Below are 19,104 nucleotides of genomic sequence, written 5' to 3' on the forward strand. Positions count from 1 at the left end.
TGGTCTCACCACTGCCAGTCTCTCTCTCCAAGTGACACTCTGATGCAAGCACAAATGCCTAGAACAAACCTTTGCCTCTGCAGAGAAGCTCATTCATAGTTCATCACTTTCAGGAAGACCCTGTGATTTTAGGAAAACCCTGTGATATTCTTTTCTCATTCAATCTCAGTTAGTTGTACTCATGTCTATTTAACTCTAGGTTACCATATGCTATATAAAACAATTTGACAGCTTCTCTGACTCTCTGCCTTCCTAAAGGCTCACATCATCTTTATTATGTGCTTTGCTCTCAAGTATAGTTTCAGCAAGGGAATTCTTGATCCTGATTTGCAACACTTCGAAGTAACTCCATTATCTAAAAAAGAAGACTCTCGTCCCCAGATCCGAAAAAAAGAAGGAAAAAAAAAAAAAGAAGACTCTCACTAAATCTTGCCTTATATTACTTTAAAAGAAAATGTAAGGCAAAGGACACTGTCATTAAGACAACACGGCAACCAACAGATTGGGAAAAGGTCTTTACCAATCCTACATCTAATAGAGGACTAATATCCAATATATACAAAGAACTCAAGAAGTTAAGACTCCAGAGAGACAAATAACCCTATTAAAAATGGAGTACAGAGCTAACAAAGAATTCACAGCTGAGGAATATTGAATGGCTGAGAAGTACCTAAAGAAATGTTCAACATCCATTGTCATCAGGGAAATGCAAATCAAAACAACCCTGAGATTCCACCTCACACCAGTCAGAATGGCTTAGATCAAAAACTCAGATGACAGCACATGCTGGTGAGGATGTGGAGAAAGAGGAACACTCCTCCATTGTTGGTGGGATTGCAGACTGGTACAACCACTCTGGAAATCAGTCTGGTGGTTCTTCGGAAAATTGGACATTGAACTACCTGAGGACCTAGCTATACCACCCCTGGGCATATACCCAAATGATGCTCCAACATACAACAAGGACACATGCTCCACTATGTTCATAGCAGCCTTATTTATAATAGCCAGAAGCTGGAAAGAACCCAGATGTCCTTCAACAGAGGAATGGATACAGAAAATGTGGTACATGTACACAATGGAATATTACTCAGCTATCAAAAACAATGACTTCATGAAATTCTTAGGCAAATGGATGGAACAAGAAAATATCATCCTGAGTGAGGTAACCCAGTCACAAAAAACACACATGGTATGTATTCAGTGATAAGTGGATATTAGCCCAAAAGCTCGGAATACCCAAGAAATAATTCACAGTCCACATGAAGCTCAAGAAGAAGACCAAAATGTGGATGCTTCATTCCTTCTTAGGAGGGAGAACAAAATACTCACAGGAGGAAATACAGAGACAGAGAGTGGAGCAGAGACTGAAAGAAAGGCCACCCAGAGACTGCCCCACCTGAGGATCCATATGTAGCCACCAAACCCAGTCACTATTGCTAATGCCAAGACGTGCTTGCTGACAGGAGCCAGATATGGATGTTTCTTGAGAGGCTCTGCCAGAGCCTTACTGATACCGATGAGAATGCTTGCAGCTCACCACTGGACTGAGCATGGGGTCCCCAACAATATCAATCAACCAGACCCCACTGATCTCCTGCAGACTAAACCACCAACTAAAGAATACACATGGAGGGCCCCACGGCCCCAGTCACATATGTAGCAGAGGATGGCATTGTCTGGCATTGATAGGAGGAGAAGCCCTTAATCCTGTGAAGGCTCATTTCCCCAGTGTAGGGGAATGCCAGGGCGTTGAGGTGGGAGTGGGTGGGAGGGAACATCTTCATAGAAGGAGGGGGAGGGGGTATGGGAGAGAGGGGAAAGGAGATAACATTTGAAATATAAATACATAAAATATCCAATAAAAAAGAAAATGTCTTCACTTTTAAAATATGGGAATTTCTATTGAGAAGAATGTAAAAAGGAATCCTTCAGAAATTCAGAAAATCTATTCAATCACCTGATATATGCTCCATGCCACTCAATCCAAGTGCCATCTCATCTGCAGAATGGGATTGCTAACACCACTTTGGATCCTTTCTACCACAGAGCAGAGATAATGTGCTTGCAGAGGCCTCACGATCTGAATCAAGTGAGCAGGGATCACAGGGCCTCACAGTGGCAAGCGTGGGGCCTGCATGGGGCTGCATGCATACTGGGGTTGTTTACGTTGGGGCGCACTGGGTGCCTCGTGTCCCTGACTCCTCTGTCTGCTCTTAGAGCTCTCCCTCCTACTGGGTTGCCTCACTGCCTTGTCCTAGTGTAGCTTTGGGATGGAGGGTGGCTAGGTTTGGTTTTCTCTTGGAGGCTTGCTCCTTTCTGAAAAGAAACTAATGGGGAGAGAGGAGGTTGGGAAGCTGGGAAGAGTGGAGAGAGAAGAAACTGTAGTCAGTATGTATTATATGAGAGAAGAACTTATTTCCATGAAAAAAAGAAGAAGAATTCTAAGAAAATGGAGGGAAAAAGAAGTCTTCATATTTAAACAAATATATAGAACCTCAAAGTAGCAAGAAATTAATTTCTCTTACTCATCATGGAAATTCCAGGGAAATAGACTTTTTCTTAGTATAGACGATAGACCATTCATTTCATCTTGCAAAGTACAGAAAAACAAGTTGGCTCACTCAAGGATGAAAAGGGCTTTGTGGAAAGGTTAAGTGTGCCCTTCATTTGTACCCCAGGCTAAATAAAAAGTCTGATAAAAGTGAAGATAAGCCTGTGATTTCGCCCTGTGTAAACTTACCTCCAAAAGGATCTAAGTGAGAGAGGCCATGGGCATCATGGGGCCTGGCATTAGCAAAACTGAAAATTCCTCTTAAATAAAGATTATGAGACCTATACCATTATCTTTTGAATGCCCACAGGAAACATGTAGCAGAGCTATGTAGAATTCCACTCACGTTCTTCTGGCTTCATTTCAGTTATCTTTTGCAGCCAATTTTTCCACGTTTGGCAGTCACAAGGCTCATGTGCTTCACCAAGGCACTCCCTAAGAGACAAAACAGAAAAGCCATTGAAAGATATTCACCATTGCTATATGGATAAAAAACATGGGCGGTGAACACCCATCCAATCTTAAAATTGAAAAAATTAAGGCACAAATAGGATATGAAGAATTTCAAAAGAGATTTTAAAAATGAGAGTCCAAAGCCAGACAACTTCAGTCCAATTTTAAAAATCCGTATGGTTATATATTTTAAGAATTACACATAGGGGTTGGGGATTTAGCTCAGTGGTAGAGCGCTTGCCTAGCAAGCGCAAGGCCCTGGGTTCGGTCCCCAGCTCCGGAAAAAAAAAAGAATTACACATAGTTTATCTAATACATCTTAGTTTTGCAGTTTCAGGAGCTATGAAACAGCTTTATTAACTGCTTTTTAGCCTAGCTCAAGCTTCTAATTCTTACTGTAGAGGTGTGTGTGCACTGCTGCTGTCTTAGGGGCCTGTGGTGCTGGAGGGCAGGTCCCATAGGGTTGTAGTTGTGAGTAACTGTGTCTCTAGTCACCTCAGCCCTAAGTGCCAGGGTCACAGACATCTGCTATCCAGTAAGCACTTTATCCATACATCCATTTTCCCAGCACTGCAAACCGTATTTCTATAGTTACATTTTACCTTCAAAATCTCTATAATCAACCACAGTTACTTTTACAGGGTTTCAGAAATTAGATATAAATAGCTGAAAACATTAACCTATCATTTGAGACTCAATTATGTTCTTTCTATGACTATATTAGAACCTGTGAAAATTGTTTGTATATGCTTGGCCTAGAGAGTGGCACTATTAGGAATTGCTGCCTGCCTGGGTGCTGCCATGCTCCTGCCTTGATGATAATGGACAAATGCTGCCATTATAAGAGTTGCCTTGGTCAAGGTGTCTGTTCATAGCAATAAAACACTAACTAAGACAGAACCTAACTACTAATAAAAGGCTAAGCCGTTCATAAAATCAGTCATTTTGATTCAGCATTATGCTATATAGTGTACTACAAAGTGTCACAGGGATATTCCAAATCTAGACATGATATTAACACTACCACCTTCTTAAATAAAGGTATTTGTAAATATCAAGTTTGTTAAGAACCAAGAGGTTAATATTTCACTGTTAAAAATGCTCTGATACTAATTTTACTTCATACTTCATAATTATAACTGAAAACTAGAAATATCAGGTGTTGAGAACTTAAAAACGGGAACCTTTGGGCACTAATGTTGACGTAGCTGTCTGAGGAACAGGTTGGTGGTTTCTAGAAAGTGAAACAATTATCATCTAGCAATAATTTCACATTAGGAACTGTATTATTCTTGTTCCACCTTAGGAAAGGCTAGGTCTAACTTTGGCATATGGTTTAAGCAGACAGGCATCATCACGGTGGGGAAGGTATGGAGCCTGGGGTCCACCTGTTACACAGCAACAACTTACTTCCTCAAGCTGGGCCCACGTTGCAGAGGCTCTAAAATGTCCCTAAACAGTAGTAAGCTTGGGACCAAGTGTACTAACAAATGACTTTCATTCTCTTAAGGGAAATAAACCAGATTAAAAAGGATGAAAACTGTAGGATTTCACTGCTACTAAATGTAGAGTAGGCCAATTCACAGAGAAAGAAAACAAAGCAACAGTTATCAATGGTTGCTGGGGAGAAAAAGAGGGGGACAGGGTCTCTAGAGGTCACAAAAAAGTTCTGAAAAAAGGAAAGATGCAGTGAGACCGCGTGTGGTGATGCACCCTTTATTCCCAGCACAGTGGAGGCAGAGGAGGGTGTGGAGGCAGGCAGATGTCTCTGAGTTCAAGGCCCGCCTGGTCTACAGAGTAAGTTCCGGGACAGCCAGGCCACACTGATAACCCCTCTCTTAAAACAAACATGTGAGAGGTGGCAGGTGCAGTTCCTGCAATTTAACAGACACTCGAAATGACTGGGTCAGGTAAAACACAAGTGCGTGTGTTATGAGTGCCCACATGCACACTCATCTGTGGTAAGTGCAAACTCTCACCATTACTAGCACAGACTCTCCCTTCTATCAGCACAGCAGTAAGGAATACATGCTGTAGTCATGGATAGAAACAACTATTCCTTCCGATTTGGTGCTTGGGAACTCACGTGGGAATGCAGAACCTATATTTCTCACTATTCATTTAAAAAAAAAAAAAAGCCTTGTTGTTAATTATATCTCAAGGAAGCAGGGAATAAATCCTGGATATAAAAATAGTCATACATTTGCAGCAACTAAAAGAAATGAATGAAATTAATAAATATAAATTAGTTCCATTACATTTTTTTCATCCCTGGAGATTAAATAGCATATTCCCTATCTTCTCCTAGAAGAATCAATAATAGTATATTGATCTCACTGTCAGAATATATTCTGAGACTAAAATAAAAAAAAATCATGGAGGAAAACCCAATACCCGCAAATAGAATCTAAAAAACCCAACACTTCCTCAAAAGGCTGTAACTGCTTTATGTAAATACATAGTACACTGCCATTGTCTTCAGACACGCCGGAACATCAGGTTCCATTACAGATGGCTGGGAGCCACGTCCCAGCACGTGTGGCTGCTGGGAATTGAACTCAGGGCCTCTGCAAGAGTGTAACTGCTTATTGATATGCAGATCTCTAAGGCTGTGGCTTTAGACAGACAGAAGTTCTTCCTTCCCAACAGTCACAGGACAAAGGCTCTCCACTGCTTCAGGAGCCAGCCCAGTCAGAGAGACATGTTCCAGGGTGTGATGACAATGTCAGTTCCCTATGAATACTGAGAGTGGGTAAAAGGAGATACCTGTAAGAACTACAGCAAGGGCTGTAGAGAGTGCACCACAGTCGCCATTTATCTTGAGCAGTAAGCATCCAAGAAAAGAGGTTTGACCTCCAATACTGTAACAATGGCTACTAGATAGAGTAGCTGATGACCTACATTGCCAATGTAGTCCTGCTAACATGGTAAATGAAACTCTTTAAGAATTTTTGGTTCTTCTTTAGATGTAGTTTTGCTGGCTTCAACCTGTAATCCTCCTGTCTCAGTCTCCCAAGTTTACTAGGAGACACTACCATACCTTCCACCTAAAAACGTTTTTAATTGGTGACTGCTGTCTGGCATCTACTCAAAGTGTATCTCAAAATGTCCATAAAACATGGTACAGAGGAGAATCCTGGCTAGAGATATTAATGGAATATTCAAGGAAGTGCATAGGTAAGGGGTTATAAAGAAAGGAAGGCATGCTTGTCTAAAAGTCTTCAGCCCTGGATGCTAAAACTAACAACAACAAAACAAGAAACAGCCCTTTCTTGAAGATATGCTAATATACACCACTGTTAGTAGGAATAGAAAATGGCTCCAAAAGGCTCTGAAAAAGAAAAAAACTTTCTACTTTCAATCTTTACTACTTAATGAAAAAAATTTCTATCAAGAAGTTAAACATTCTAGTTATATGTCATTAGGAACTTTAGTAATAACCTATACTAAGTGAATTACACAAGAATAATCATTTTTTTTCCTTCTTTTTTCGGAGCTGGGGACCGAACCCAGGGCCTTGCACTTGCTAGGCAAGTGTTCTACCACTGAGCTAAATCCCCAACCTGAATAATCATTTTATATATTTACTTTTGCTAGAGTTCTGAGTCTTGAAAGCAATTTTCTAAATAACTACATGTATGCATATTGACATTTTGTTTCTTGGTGAAATGAGATAAGAATATCAAAAGATGTGATCATTTCTACTCAAAATTTCTGATTACTGTCAAAACATTTATTCCATATGACTAAGAAGCAAAGAAAAAAAAAAGGATTGTGCATTAATGTCCATAGTGCTGGCACAGACTAACTATACAGAAATTCCAGAAAAGTATGTAGCAATCACATAGTTGAGCGATTATCAAAACGGAAAGGTAACTAGATTAAACTAAATAACTTAGAATTTGAGTTTGTCCTTCATAAAATCTAATTTCATTTCATTAAGTCACTGACTTTCTTCCTCTCAGGCCGAGGTTCAGAAAATGATTCAGTGTGGGAAGTTCTCAGCTGTCCTTGTAATGATTTGCCAAATGGGATCTAGGTCCACATGGCCTTTCCCAGATCCCAGCCTGGGATGGAATTCAAACCAGAGCCCAAGCTCTGTCTCAGCCTTTCATCTTCTGTGAATCTCAGTCATTAACAGCCTGATATATCTGGGCAGCAGAAAGAGTAAACTGGTACATTTCTTCAAATGCTGAGAAATGTATCATTTACCACCACACACTTGCTTTATTAACTCATTTTTCATGCTATAGTTCTCTCTCTCTCTCTCTCTCTCTCTCTCTCTCTCTCTCTCTCTCTCTGTATTAGGGAGGCAGTCAGTAGCAGTGAATAATAAAATTGTGTAACTGCAAAGATGAAAAAATTTTCTTTTAAATGTTTTGAAAATTTACCTTTAAGGCACATAAAAAGAACTTATTGCAATGATCTTGGTATTTTATTTTTATCAGTCTCATTTAGCCAGAAAAATAGTAATCTGGTATTGCTTTCTTAATTACTATATCCAAACTCTAGAAAGCAGAGTTTTTCTGTAAGGAAACAATAAATGCTTTACCTAACTCTGTATCAATGGTCTTTGTGGCAACACCTCAATTCTGGGTCACAACTTTAAAACAGATACAAATATACATAAATAAACTCACATAGAAGGCCTTAATTGTGCTCCAACAAAATTTCACTTTTTTAGCTAGGTGGACACAGTAATTTGCTGACCTCTAACCTTCAGCATGTGTGTTTGTTTTTAATGGGAACAGCAGGAAACAGACGTGATGGGGCAGGGACAGTTCCACAGCTGCCTTTTTACCATTAGCAGTGCTATGATTAGATGTTGACTTACAACACTAGAGTTTTCATCTAAAATTTAAAGTGCATTTAAGTTTGCTGGTGAAGGCGCTTGCTGTCAGGTCTCACAACCTGGATTTGATCCCTGGAACTCAGCAGGTGCAGGGGAAGAACTGCCTCCCACCAGTTACCTCTGACCTCACATGTGCACTATGTAAACACTGTGAGCACATCCACACATTTGTGCAATACACACATACAGATACATAGGGAATTTTTAAAAATTCAAAAGTATATTTACACAGTATTTTCATAGTTCTGGAAATAAAAGGCAGAATGCTTTTTCTGATTAACTAAGTAAGACTTAATCTACTCTGAAATCAAATGAGCATGCTGAGTGACATAGCCTTTGCAATTTTAATTCACCATCAGTTCAACCTTGTTCAATACTCAGGAGGCACAAGAAAATAAGTAAAATACAATATATTTAAAAGCAGTAGTCACGAGGTCTTAACTGGGCTCACGCTTTGCAGTCACTGAAGAACTCATTTTGGGAGAACCTCAAGTCCAAGTCGAAAATCTAGAAAAGACTGCTTAGTTAATCCTTGAAGTCCTGGCTTAGAACAGTTGCCAAAGGCTTACAGTTTATGGAGACATGGAACTATGAACTTTCTAACCTACAGTTTACAATTTTGTTATTACAGAGTAAGAAATGGGCTCTGGAATCCACAGTGGGTTTTCAATTCCATTTCCGCTGCTTCTGTACGACACGTGTTTCTGAGACTGAGTTTCCTTATGGATAACATGGATAGAATAGTATGCAATCCAGTACATAGGGAAAAATAATTCAATTAAATAATATAAGCATATTTAGAAAGACTCAGTATGGTGGAAATATCATGCTCATAATAGTTATGAATTGTTTATTACACTTTCTTAAATTACTAAAAATAGTACCAAGTGCACTGTATTTAAAAATCTGATTCGAGGCTCAAAGTATCTATGAAAACTGTCAGCAAAGTGTTAAGGCTGATTCCAGCCTGTCTTATACTAACCAGCAGAAGAGGTGTCCTTTGCCGCAGTCCACAGCAGGGGCTCTTAGCAATGGGAAGCTGAGTGTGTCAGACCCAGATGGATTGGACCCCTGTTTTGTCAGCCTGACTGCTCTTTCACAGCCTGCAGTAGGACACCATTTAATGGCAGGATTATTTTCAACAAAAGCCTGTTTAAAAATCATAATAAGAAAAAACAAGAAACGGTTTTAGCTGCAAATTCTAAAACAGAGTATATTTCTACAGCAACTAAAAGCACATGAAAGAAAAATACTAAAAACAGTACTGAAAAGTAAATACTTCAGAATCAAAAATGTAGCAATTATCTTAAGTAATAGAATGATTTTCAAATCTTTTTTTCTTTAACCTAAAAACCAGGTAAATGATAATAAGGTAAAAATGCAATTATCTGCATAAAAATATCTAACTTAAAAATGATTTGCTGTCAGGAGCCAACAAGCTAATAATTAGAAGGTGATCTTCCTGAGATGGGTCCACCTTGGATTAAAATCTACGATGGAGCTGTGGTGGGCAAGGCCCAGTAGAAATTCATTTTAGGAAAGATTCCTGTTATTAATATGCTTTTCCTATTATTAACCATATATAACATTCCTGTCCACACTTTTGAGCAGCTCTCTGCAGAACAATGAAGGTCTACTGTCTTGTAGTGATGCTATATAGGCAAATAGATGATTTTTTTTAACCAACCAAGGTTTTAATATAAACAAAACCAGTATAGAAAACCAAAACCACATAAGCCCAAATGAGTGACAAGTAGTGGAAGAAGGGCTCTTGGTTCAGCCAGTTCTCCAAATAAAAACAGATTCATAGTAAGCTTGTGTGCGCGTGTGTGCATGTGTGTGTGTAAGTCTCTGTATGTGTGTGTGTGTGTGTGTGTATGTGTTGAATATTTGTCAAGCTGGGAATTGACTAAGGATAGTAAGTCAGAGACCTAGTCAGACCCTGGGCTCAGTGGGGATGGGCAAGGGTCCTCACAACTAACTTAGGTATGACAGGGTCCTGTCCTAGCAGGTAAAGTTGCTGTCATCAGGCCCATCTCCTTGGGATAAGTAGTGGCTGCCCAGGCTGCTGGGCCGGGGGTTGGCACAGGCTCTGCTTACCCATTTAGGATGCCTGTATTAAGGGGTCACTGCTTAGCCACAGAACCTGCTTCAGCCCCAGAAGACCATTAGCTGGTCCTAGGTTCACTCAGTGTCTCCAGCAGCTGTGCAGACACAGCATCCTTGGCCACCTCATGCCCATCCTGCCAATGAGAGGCAACACAACCCAAATGAGGCCACTGAAAGGCACTGGATGCCCAGGGATCACAACTAGAAGCGATTCCAGCCAGCAGGCCCTGTCCCTAAACACTTGGTAAGGAATACTGGGCTGCCTACCATCATTCATTGACACAGCAGTTGCAGAGCAGGGCAAGCCCCATGGGACCCCAACTTGTCCCTGATCTGGCCCTAGAAACTACAGTGAGGAACCCACAAGCTGTTGGCTGAAGTGCTGCTTCAGATCTGGCTTGAGCCACTCCACAGCCACCTGCTTTCCACAGAGGCATGACTGGCCTTCTACCAGGGCCTTTTTGGCCATGGCAGCAGCTTGGTGCATGCTGAACTTGAGCTAAAATTTGAGAGGGCACAGACCCAGGGCTCAGTAGCGACAATGTCTCCTGCAGGCAGGGACGGAGCAGTTGCAGGGCAAGCAGCACGGTGTTCAAACTAAGAGGCAGCCTGTCCACTTGTACTTCTCGGTGTTTCGGCATACCAGGAGCTGGCAGGAAGGCTGCAGCTGGTGCCTGTGTAGCGTAGCTGTGGCAGCCTGGGCACCACAGGCAAAGCTGCGATTCAGGCCACTTGAGGTCCTCATTAGGTGGACCTCACAGAGGCGTCCAACGTCCCACGTGCCAGAAAGGCAGGATCAGCTGGTGCTCTTACATGTCCTGTGGTAGTTATTGATAAACACCTTGGACCCTGAGGGTGGTGGGCTGGGGATGGCCCGCCATACTTCCTTTGCCTGTTGACCTGCACCAGGCAGATGCCTGTCTCCCTTATCCACGTCTCCAGGACTTCCTTGTTCTCTGGATTCACCCTCTCACACCATCACTCGCACTCCCGTTTGGACTGCATAGCTTTTTCTAAAATCTTGCAGTTCCCTCTTCAGAACTTCCTTGGGCTTCTGCCTCTGGAAGATTCTCTGCCCTCCACCGATTTCTTAAACCTTAATGATGATCTTAAAAGAATTCCTAAATTTACAGTAATTGTTAAGCTCTTTTAATGACACTCCTATTAAATCCTTTTGAACTGCAGTGAGAGCCCTGCCAGTCTTTAGTACCATGAGTTAACTGCTTCTGAGATAGCAAGCGGGTATCTGCTACTCAGAGCACATTCTAAAAGGTTGTAAAACCATTCACCAAAGGTCACAAAAGGGAACTAATGAATTATTATAGGCTAGGACAGAAGATAAAATATTGACTGGGTTTATCTATACAAAACTTCACTAATAACTTAGTTATGGCTTTTAACTATCCATGAACCTATAAAGCTATGACAGATAATGAATGTTTAGTCAGATAATTACTTCTAACGGATATGCATACAAACATTCTTGTAAACGTCTAATTTATGATTTGAATTTATGTGTAAACCTGTGATGAACTTTTTACCATGTGACCATGTATTCTGAAAGTGCTGAAGACAAAGAGAGGATAGTGTAATTCTCTTTATTCCCCTTTTCTTAGTATTCTCCTTGTCCTGCTTTGTTTTTACTCTATTTAACCCCCTTGATTAGATCCTTTATCCCCTTTTCTTATAAGCTCCTTCTCCCTTCTTCTTAAGAGAAATTCATAGTAAACTTTTTAGAGAGAACTCAGAAATAAAAGCTAAACTCACTTTCGCCTAAGCCAGCAGCTTTTAACCCCCAGAATGAGCAAGAAAGTTTTTAAGATCTTTGAGAAGCTATGAACAAGCTTTTAGAATAGTTAGAGAGCTAAAGTGTTCGGAGACCATCAGTCTTTAAAGCTACACTGGAGTCCAACTCTGTGTCTCCCTTCACCCGCTCCAGGCCAGGAGGCTCCCGGAAGTTTGCCAACATTTTGTGCTACTATTTTGATTAAGTGTAAGAAGAAACTTGTGTATAATTATGTTATATTTTAACACTAAATTTCTAAATATTATCTTGATAATATTATAAAAACTATTATAATACTTCTTACACCAAAGAAGTAAAGTGTTTTTTATTGTATTAAGCTATTAATTGGAATAAAAATGATTAATTTCTAAGTTAAAATTTTGTTTGTAAATATTCCTCTCAGGAATATAAAATATTGTCAGGAAAAAAGTAGGTTCCATGAAAATATGTACTTTGAAATTCATTTTCATCAGTTATAAAAAAGGGACAACAGCTTTTTTGGGGAGCGGTTTTCATTTTGCCTTTTATACTTACAAAATGCTGGTTTGGCTCAAAGTTAATTAATATCAACATTACTATATAATTTTTTCTGGGAAAGAAAAAAGAAAACATTATTTTGTTTATAAAAATAAAACACAGGCTTAATACCCTGATACCATACCTTTATATCAAACTGTAGGTATCGTTTGTCCATCTCCTTAGAAACTACACTTTCTATGACATCTACAGGCACAAGTTGAAAGCATTCATAGGCAGGGCAGAAAATGTTATGGGCTTCACCTTCTTGAATTTTCAGATTTAAAAACCTATTAAAATAGCAATTGACAGAAAAAAGAGGATGTAAGTTATCTGTACACACTAAGAATGTTTTCTTGTTAAAGATTTTCTATGAGAGTTCAAAATAACACTGAGAGCTACATGGTGCAATGGTATTCACCAAGACCTGGGCTTACTCTTCTCCCTCACTCTGCCAGACAATGCACATGGAGTTTTAACTTACTTAATATTATCTATGTACAAGCAAGAAACAAACTTCTTAAGTCTGAATTTTAATGGATTTCTTTTGAGACAAGGTCTTATGAATCTTAGAAGGGCCCTGAACTTGCTCTCTAACTGAGAATGTCCTAGAACTTCTGGTCTTGCCTCCTTCACATGTGTTGTTGAGATTACAGGTATGTGCCACGCAGGCCAGCTTTATATGATTCTCAGGTTGGAACGCATGCATGCTAGCCAAGCATTCTATGGAGAGACATTCCTAGCTCTGGATTATACTGTATTTAGCAATTCTAGAGAAAACAAATGGAAAACAGTTAACTAAATTATAACTGCCTGGTATCATAATCAACAACTTCCAAATTTTTATCACTGTCTTCCTTTAGTGCTATCTATTAATTTCACTGTACTTAGGAAGAGAGGGAAAAACCACCAAGGGAGACTTAGAACGACTGCATTAGACTGAGGCTTAAGCCTTACTATTGGGAAGAATGTCTTTGTGGGGGTAGAAAGAATAGGTTACTTTTAAGTCGATGGCACAGATGCCTCAAAGCATCTGGCTACAGTTACAATGCAGAGGAGATGGTCAAAGTGAAATAGATGGGGTTTTCAAGCTTTATAAGGCCCTTTAAACACTATTCTTCATTAAAGGCCAAGTTCTATTTTGCTACGTGCTGCTGAAGGAGTGTTTTTGCATTTATGTATTTGTGTGAGATGGGGCACGCACACTCACTGCAATATGCATGTAGGGAGCAGAGGACAACCTGCAGGAGCCAATCCTCTCCTTCCTTAACGTGGCCTTGGGGAATCAAACTCAGGCCACCATGCTGAGAGGGCAAATGCCATTACTTGTTAAGCCATTAGTCCTTTGAAGACTGATATTAATTTTATAATATTTTTCTTAATATATCTACTACCCAATTTGTTTACTGGTGTCTGGTTTGACAAGAGCTGCCATGGGTCAGGTGGAGAATGCTAAACAGATGGTATAGTATCAAGGAAAACAATAAGAACAAAATTTAACCCTTACCAAATTCTTTTCTGGCTAGCGTTAGGTAAGAATAGGGGATAGTTTCTATAATACTGGTTATACGAGGAAGGTCATTAAAGGTCAAAATATCAAGTAATTCATAGGAAAGGTCATTTTTCACATCAGAATCAAGTCCAACAACCACCAATGGTAAAACCTAGCTAACACTCCCTCAGCCAAAATAGTTAAAACTTAGAAACTAAATACCCAGAGAAGAGTTTCTGCTCAAGAATTGTGTCAAAAATTGCTTTAGTTTGTGAGTTTGACTCTTATGAATTAGTTAACTTGTATTAGCTACATTGACTTGATCCCATTATATATATATATTCAGGGGTGAAGGAAGGTGGGAGAGGAGTATAGAAAGGCAGGAAGAGATGTGTAGGTACATGTAAGGGTGGGTGCATTTGTGTGTGTGTGTGTGTGTGTGTGTGTGTGTGTGTGTGTGTGTAAGGTGACCTGAAGTGTTATCTTGGAAAGACTATCACCCACCTCCTTTGAGGTAGGGTAGAGCCTCTCACTGCCATGGAGCTAGAGGCTAGACTGGCTGGCCAAGGGGCTCCGGGCACAGACTCTCTCACCTCTAACACTGGGTCTATAAGTGCATGCTATTATGTGTGTTCTAGGCACTGAGCTTGGTTTCCAATGCCTGGGCAACCACTTCACCCACACTCGACACTAATAAGAAAATATGGGAAGCTAACAGAGACACTCATTATCTTGATTATGGTGATAGTTCCATGGTGTACACGTCTCAATTTATGACCTAATTTATTTTAAATGTATAGATGGATATATAACAATTGTACCATAGTAAAACTGTAAATAAATCAATACAAAAAAACAAAACAAAAACCAAATGCAGCAAACCACCAGGTATTTGCTATCTCAAACACGTAATGCTCCCTACATCCCTATACCTGGTACCCCATATTCCATGAAAAAAATAATATTAAAGATTTTCTTAGATACTTATGATATTTTTTGCTTAATCATTAAATAAAAAGTTTTGTGAGCCCCCAGAAACAGTAAGATTCTATACTGTTCATTTATACTAATCTGCATTTATTTCAAACACTGTCTCAAAAAGTTCAAGGTAAGACATGAGAATGTAAATCTAAGACAGAATCTAAGAGGAAATGAGAGAAAGCATGAGAAGAAAAACAGAATTTCTACTGTAATACATATCCAATCACTAGTGTGGGCATTTGACTTCAGATTAACAGAATTTCAATTATCTGCATTCTTACAATTTTCAAGGCTACTGCTTGCTTTAAAAAGTTCAGAGACAGGGCTGGGGAGATGGCTCAGTGGTTAAGAGCACTGAGTGCTCTTCCAGAGGTCCTGAGTTCAATTCCCAGCAACCACATGGTGGCTCACAACCATCTGTAATGGGATCTGGTGCCTTCTTCTGGTGTGTCTGAAGAGAGTGACAGTGTACTAACATGTAAATAAATAAATATATATTTAAAAAAAGTTCAGAGACCACCAATGCTTAAAATTCTTGGGATATAAGATAGAAACTGATTCTTGATATTTAGAGGCACACCTGAAATTTATATTACATCATATAAATATAAATATAATATAAAAGAAAATACTAACATAATTGTTTAGTTATACTTTCCTTGATATCAAAGAGGAAAAACAAAAAATATTCTTTCTTTGTGAAACAGTACATTTCAGTGTAACTAAAAAAACCAATATAAATAATCCGCATTATTAAATACTGAAGACAAACGATTTCATTACCAAATCCAAAGTGCTATCACTTAGTAAGAGATGAGTAAGCTGCACATATACTCACGACTCCCAACAGCCTCTACAAAAGTCATGTCCACAGGGCATATCCACTGGATCTTCAAACACGGAAATACTGCACATACAAATGTCGCACTGGGGATGCACAAGAAAAATGACTTAACAGGGTCATACCCTGAAGAGAAGCAATACATTGATTTTGCTCAATAGTTTAAAGACGAAAATATTACAGTAATTATAAATCTTAAAAATTTGAAAGTTTCAAAGCTACAAGGTTGACTATCTTTTTATATTTCCCATTTAACTAAGTTTACCTATTAATCAGCATTGAGCATTAGGAAAGGGAAATATAAGAAATAAATCATTATCTATTCAGGTCAAGATCACATGGCATGCTACAAAGTAACAAGTTCAGCATGTTATCTTTCCTTCTATGCTTACTGTGGAAAATACATAGGAACAGAGAAACTGTGTTTTGAACACAATAATTCAGGATATTAAAAGTGGAAACTTGGGTTGGGGATGTGGCTCAGAGGTACAGTGCTTGCCTAGCAGGGTTGATCACCTGAGTTCAAGTACCAGCAATTCTTAACTCAATAACCCCTGCCCTCAAAACACAGGCATGCATGCACACGCTGAAGTGTTCAAGCAAGTAAGTCTGATATAAAACTATGTTGCCTTCTAAGATGACTTAGGAGAAGCAAACTTTGTTACAAATGTGAATTACAGAAATAGCATTTTGCCTTCCCAAATGTTCCTACAATAGACAAAGGGAAGCTTTCTTATTTATTACAACTTTCCAGTGGCTAAGGCTGTCAAATGCACCATAATCTCCTACACAGCACAGCAGCAGGGTGCTGTTTGTTTATTGTACACAAGGGCAGGACCATTGCCTGTTAAAGGAGAAGCATTTATTAGGAAAATATACTGAATGAACTTGGAAACTTTGCTAGAACAAGCATATGATCATCAGAATATTATAACTGCTTTAAAATATTAACATTCAGTAAATTATTTTAAAAATTTCATTTTAGGTTAAGGATACATACTATAAACTAGGTTTTAGTGTTTCAGTATGTTTATTTAAATACATTGAATACTTTTAGGTAAAAATGTAGTATATGTTTTTCTAAACTGTTTTGAAGTGAGAAAATATTTTGCTTTCCAACCTATAATCATTGTATAGTAGTAAGAATTTACAAAAGCACAAAACTAACCAAGCCTTCAAAATGAGGTAAGAGACTCAGTTACAGTAACACAACCAACCACTCCACAGGACAGTATCACACAGCTTCAAAGTGGAAAGTAAAACTATGAAGTATGCTAAGCCATACCAGACTGGTATCTAGATCCCCGGGAGACAGGCTGATCTCATCTGGGGAGGTGACGGAGGACCGTGTAGTCCTTGGCGTCCTCGGGGAAGGCAGCGTGTCCCAGGCATTGCACCCACTGGGTGGTGGAGCTGGCATCTGCACGCCTGACCGCTGGCAGCAGTTCTCCGGGTTGGACATCCATGCTTCAAGCAACTTCTCCCTGTCCCAATCTTTCAGAAAAACAAAACAAATACCTATGAAAACCAGGAAACAACAATGTTTTAAAACCTACTATAAACTGAAACAGGATAAATGAAGAAGATACAAGTTAAAAATCATACAATTTACACATAATAGTAACTTTGAAGGCATGTCTAGGTAGACCAAAGTCAGAATTCCTAGTAATTTCTACTATTATTTTAAGTAGATATTTCACTTAGACTTTACTAATTTTTTTGGTAGAGGTTTAAGTTAGCCACTTTCTTCTTTTAGTACATAATTCTGCAATTGCCTTCACATGGTCTCTAGTTGTAAGATGGTTACATAGTCCTAAAGGTCACTTTAGGGTCTGATAGGTAAAGGGTCTGATAGTAGAAGGACTTCCCAAATTAATTGGGTTATAAATAAAATTTTAGTGAATTTAGCCTAAATATGGATTAATTTAGAACAGATAATCTTTTTGTGAATTTTATAGAACATTTAAGTGAAACGTTATTATAAAGTCTAGAGTCATAAAAATGCAAAATTAAAAAACTAACAAGCTAAAATATTCAATAATTTTGCTTGGGGTTGTATATATAACATATTTATTACATATACTAATTTATTTCTCCTAATAAAGTTTTCAGTTATTATTTAAATTGAAGAAACTAAACCCAGGGAAGTTATTTAATTACCCAAGCTCAGAAAGAGACTTGAAACCACTTTTGGGATTTCAAGACTGTGTTCTTTCCACTACGACATACTGTCAAGTGTATTAAAAGTGCCCCCCTCAAATGTAAAACAGAACCATATAATGCAGTCACACACTGGTTCACAAGAACCAAAATCAGCCTGCCATTGCAATACCTGGACAGTCATGTCTGTGACACTAACTGCGACTGCTAATGAAATCAGGCGAGGTCCTGATCAGATGAACAGACAAAGAAAACACTCATCCCACATACCACACAATATCCCTTACCCTGCACAACACACACACACACACACACACACACACACACACACACACACACCCCACACACTAACATAATTTTTAAAAGTTCTACTACAAACCTTGTAAAATTTATTAAACCTTTTTATGTAAAGGTTTTATGTAAACCTTTTTTCTACTATTCTGCTTCTACTTCTTGCTTCTTATGCCTACCATATCAGAAAATACTGTCTATAATTTCTGTCATTTCCTTAGTGTATCTAGAACTCCACATACAGTTATTATCTCCCTTTTCTTCGTTTTAGTAATATGGAAAAGAAATTTTAAAAGTTACCTGCCTTTTTAAATGCTCTCCAAGCAATATGATTCAGATTCCAGGAAAAGAGAAATTCTTCTGATGTGTTTTATCAGTAATGGCTCATTACATTATATGATCACAGAGGATAATGATCTGTACACAGTGGATGCAAGTTAAGTGCACAAGAAGACTGAATAGGAGTATTCCTACACTTGACAAAGGGAACACTGCAAGTCAAGTTGAACTGGCACTAGGGAAACTATTATTGTATAATAAGGCCAAACTCAATGACGTATTAGAAAACAAACACAGGATGACGTATACCACCAGACCAGCTAGATATCTTACTCTTGGAGGAGGAAGGTGGTTGAGGATTATGAAAGGTCACTTATAACACCAGTATATTCGAAGAGAATAACAAGTATTGACATTTCTAAGACTGAAAAAAGTACAACACATTGAAAACTGATTCTTGGCTTTTTAAAGAAAGCGTAAAAGGAGACTGTCAGTAGAATGAAAAGACAGCTTGAGAACAGGAGAAAATTATTAGTAGTAATTAAATGTCACCCTACTCTCCCACTACCAGTCAATAACATAGATTAACGAGCCAAACACAGTTCTCAAACAATCAAAAGGTCAACACATATTCTTAAAGTGTTCAACATCTTTAGTCACTGGGACTCCACCTCACTCTATTCAGAATGGCTACAGAACAAAACAATAGTCATTTCTGGTAACAAGGACGTGGAACTTAGAGACCCCAACTCACTGATTGCTGGGCTGTTTAATGGTATAGCCACTATGC

General features: G+C 38.9%; 1 protein-coding gene and 1 pseudogene across 6 annotated transcripts in view; both read right to left on the minus strand.

The window, feature by feature from the left end:
- Ankib1 (ankyrin repeat and IBR domain containing 1) overlaps nt 1-19,104 on the minus strand; it is a 119,874-nt gene that overhangs the window by 29,419 nt on the left and 71,351 nt on the right. For all 6 annotated transcript variants that reach the window (XM_032907002.1, XM_032907000.1, XM_032907001.1 and 3 more), the window contains 5 exons: nt 16,870-17,078; nt 15,582-15,670; nt 12,416-12,560; nt 8,842-9,008; nt 2,901-2,989 (listed from right to left, as the gene is read on the minus strand). In XM_032907002.1, the coding sequence (XP_032762893.1) occupies nt 2,901-2,989; nt 8,842-9,008; nt 12,416-12,560; nt 15,582-15,670; nt 16,870-17,078 (699 nt within the window). The remainder of the gene's footprint in view (nt 1-2,900; nt 2,990-8,841; nt 9,009-12,415; nt 12,561-15,581; nt 15,671-16,869; nt 17,079-19,104) is intronic.
- On the minus strand, nt 9,737-11,462 carry LOC116904118 (annotated as a pseudogene).

This window comes from Rattus rattus, chromosome 6 (assembly GCF_011064425.1).
Source record: "Rattus rattus isolate New Zealand chromosome 6, Rrattus_CSIRO_v1, whole genome shotgun sequence".
NCBI classification, from domain to species: domain Eukaryota; kingdom Metazoa; phylum Chordata; class Mammalia; order Rodentia; family Muridae; genus Rattus; species Rattus rattus.